The 3,108-nt window shown below is 47.2% G+C and overlaps 1 protein-coding gene across 1 annotated transcript; it reads left to right on the top strand.

Annotated features, from left to right (window-relative positions):
- The first annotated feature begins 1,071 nt into the window (after positions 1-1,071).
- On the top strand, positions 1,072-2,791 carry LOC140910987 (uncharacterized). The gene is made up of 2 exons (XM_073343199.2): positions 1,072-1,661; positions 2,250-2,791. The coding sequence occupies exons 1-2, from the start codon at positions 1,079-1,081 to the stop codon at positions 2,789-2,791; spliced, it is 1,125 nt and encodes a 374-aa protein (XP_073199300.2). The 5' UTR covers positions 1,072-1,078.
- Positions 2,792-3,108: the final 317 nt, after the last annotated feature.

Genomic DNA, 3,108 nt, shown 5'->3' with positions numbered 1-3,108 from the left:
TTAATATGTTCCCACAAAAATTTCAATTCTATGAAACATTATTTTCTGATTGAAAAAGTTAGCAGAACAGCTTTCAACCAGGTATAGTATCCACATTTCAAAATACAGTTCCAAGTGGTGCAATTGTTTTGAAAGGTAAGGTTTTCCTTCATCAATATTTCTTGAATTTTGCGAAACCAAGATTATTCTTTCCTTATGGTAAAACACTGAATTCTTCCAAATCATTACACATTTGTCTAGCATTTTAGAAAAAAGATCTGAGAATTTTACTGCTTCATTTCTTTCCTGACTATACATGTAAGCAGTTCCTACTCTATTTTTAATTTCAGCCCTTGTATATTCCTGTACAGTCCCCACGTTACCTTCCCCTTGCTTCCTAATTTAATTATTTGATGACTGCATAACATGCCTGATTATATGGAGCAAAGCATATCTATATTGATACTTCTATGGCCCTCATCACTGCAGTATCTGAGCACCTCCCAAATATTTAAAAACAGATACAATAGTATCTCTCACTCTTTTACCTTCTCACCATATGGGAGAAGCAGTTTGGTTAGTTTATAAGCCTCTATTTGGTTCACGGGGGTGGGGAGGGGAGGGGAGGAGGAAGAGGAAGAAACTTACTGAGGGAAAACTATGTCTAAGAAATTAGTTTTGCTGTTCCAGTGCTGCCCCTGGTACCAGCTATGATACGTCACTTTGAAGGACCAGCACTCTAAGCCCTGGTCTACACTAGGACTTTAGGTCGAATTTAGCAGCGTTAAATCGATGTAAACCTGCACCCGTCCACACAATGAAGCCCTTTATTTCGACTTAAAGGGCTCTTAAAATCGATTTCCTTACTCCACCCCTGACAAGTGGATTAGCGCTTAAATCGACGTTGCTGGCTCGAATTTGGGGTACTGTGGACACAATTCGATGGTATTGGCCTCCGGGAGCTATCCCAGAGTGCTCCATTGTGACCGCTCTGGACAGCACTCTCAACTCAGATGCACTGGCCAGGTAGACAGGAAAAGGCCCGCAAACTTTTGAATCTCATTTCCTGTTTGGCCAGCGTGGCAAGCTGCAGGTGACCATGCAGAGCTCATCAGCACAGGTGACCATGATGGAGTCCCAGAATCGCAAAAGAGCTCCAGCATGGACCGAACGGGAGGTACAGGATCTGATCGCTGTTTGGGGAGAGGAATCCTTGCTATCAGAACTCCGTTCCAGTTTTCGAAATGCCAAAACATTTGTGAAAATCTCCCAGGGCATGAAGGACAGAGGCCATAACAGGGACCCGAAGCAGTGCCGCGTGAAACTGAAGGAGCTGAGGCAAGCCTACCAGAAAACCAGAGAGGCGAACATCCGCTCTGGGTCAGAGCCCCAAACATGCCGCTTCTATGATGAGCTGCATGCCATTTTAGGGGGTTCAGCCACCACTACCCCAGCCGTGTTGTTTGACTCCTTCAATGGAGATGGAGGCAATACGGAAGCAGGTTTTGGGGACGAAGAAGAAGATGATGATGATGAGGTTGTAGATAGCTCACAGCAAGCAAGCGGAGAAACCGGTTTTCCCGACAGCCAGGAACTGTTTCTCACCCTAGACCTGGAGCCAGTACCCCCCGAACCCACCCAAGGCTGCCTCCTGGACCCAGCAGGCGGAGAAGGGACCTCTGGTGAGTGTACCTTTTAAAATACTATACATGGTTTAAAAGCAAGCATGTGAAAGGATTACTTTGCCCTGGCATTTGCGGTTCTCCTAGATGTAGTCCTAAAGCCTTTGCAAAAGGTTTCTGGGGAGGGCAGCCTTATTGCGTCCTTCATGGTAGGACATTTTACCACTCCAGGCCAGTAACACGTACTCGGGAATCATTGTAGAACAAAGCATTGCAGTGTATGTTTGCTGGCATTCAAACAACATCCGTTCTTTATCTCTCTGTGTTATCCTCAGGAGAGTGAGATATAATTCATGGTCACCTGGTTGAAATAGAGTGCTTTTCTTCAGGGGATACTCAGAGGAGCCCATTCCTGCTGGGCTGTTTGCCTGTGGCTAAACAGAAATGTTCCCTGCTGTTAGCCACAGGGAGGGGGGAAGGTTGAGGGGGTAGTCACGCGGTGGGAGGAGGCAAAATGCGACCTTGTAACGAAAGCACATGTGCTATGTATGTAATGTTAACAGCAAGGTTTACCCTGAAAGAGTGTAGCCACTGTTTTATAAAATGTGTCTTTTTAAATACCGCTGTCCCTTTTTTTTTCTCCACCAGCTGCATGTGTTTCAATGATCACAGGATCTTCTCCTTCCCAGAGGCTAGTGAAGCTTAGAAAGAAAGAAAAACGCACTCGCGATGAAATGTTCTCCGAGCTCATGCTGTCCTCCCACACTGACAGAGCACAGACGAATGCGTGGAGGCAAATAATGTCAGAGTGCAGGAAAGCACAAAATGACCACGAGGAGAGGTGGCGGGCTGAAGAGAGTAAGTGGCGGGCTGAAGAGAGTAAGTGGCGGGCTGAAGACAGGGCTGAAGCTCAAATGTGGCGGCAGCGTGATGAGAGGAGGCAGGATTCAATGCTGAGGCTGCTGCAGGACCAAACCAGTATGCTCCAGTGTATGGCTGAGCTGCAGCAAAGGCAGCTGGAGCACAGACTGCCACTGCAGCCCCTCTGTAACCAACCGCCCTCCTCCCCAAGTTCCATAGCCTCCACACCCAGACGCCCAAGAACGCGGTGGGGGGGCCTCCGGCCAACCAGCCACTCCACCACAAAGGATTGCCCCCAAAAAAGAAGGCTGTCATTCAATAAATTTTAAAGTTGTAAACTTTTAAAGTGCTGTGCTTAAAGTGCTGTGTGGCATTTTCCTTCCCTCCTCCACCACCCCTCCTGGGCTACCTTGGTAGTCATCCCCCTATTTGTATGATGAATGAATAAAGAATGCATGAATGTGAAGCAACAATGACTTTATTGCCTCTGCAAGCGGTGATTGAAGGGAGGAGGGGCGGGTGGTTAGCTTACAGGGAAGTAGAGTGAACCAAGGGGCGGGGGGTTTCATCAAGGAGAAACAAACAGAACTTTCACACCGTAGCCTGGCCAGTCATGAAACTGGTTTTCAAAGCTTCTCTGATGCGT

This window comes from Lepidochelys kempii, chromosome 4 (genome assembly GCF_965140285.1).
Source record: "Lepidochelys kempii isolate rLepKem1 chromosome 4, rLepKem1.hap1, whole genome shotgun sequence".
Lineage (NCBI taxonomy): Eukaryota > Metazoa > Chordata > Testudines > Cheloniidae > Lepidochelys > Lepidochelys kempii.
This window is presented reverse-complemented; position numbering and strand designations above follow the sequence as displayed.

What these genes read in the sequence shown, in the direction of transcription:
- LOC140910987 (XM_073343199.2), top strand. Translation starts at nt 1,079, where the DNA reads ATGCAGAGCTCATCAGCACAGGTGACCATGATGGAGTCCCAGAATCGC. An exon ending in AGGCGGAGAAGGGACCTCTG is followed by an intron (nt 1,662 to 2,249) that starts GTGAGTGTACCT and finishes TTTCTCCACCAG; the next exon opens with CTGCATGTGTTTCAATGATC.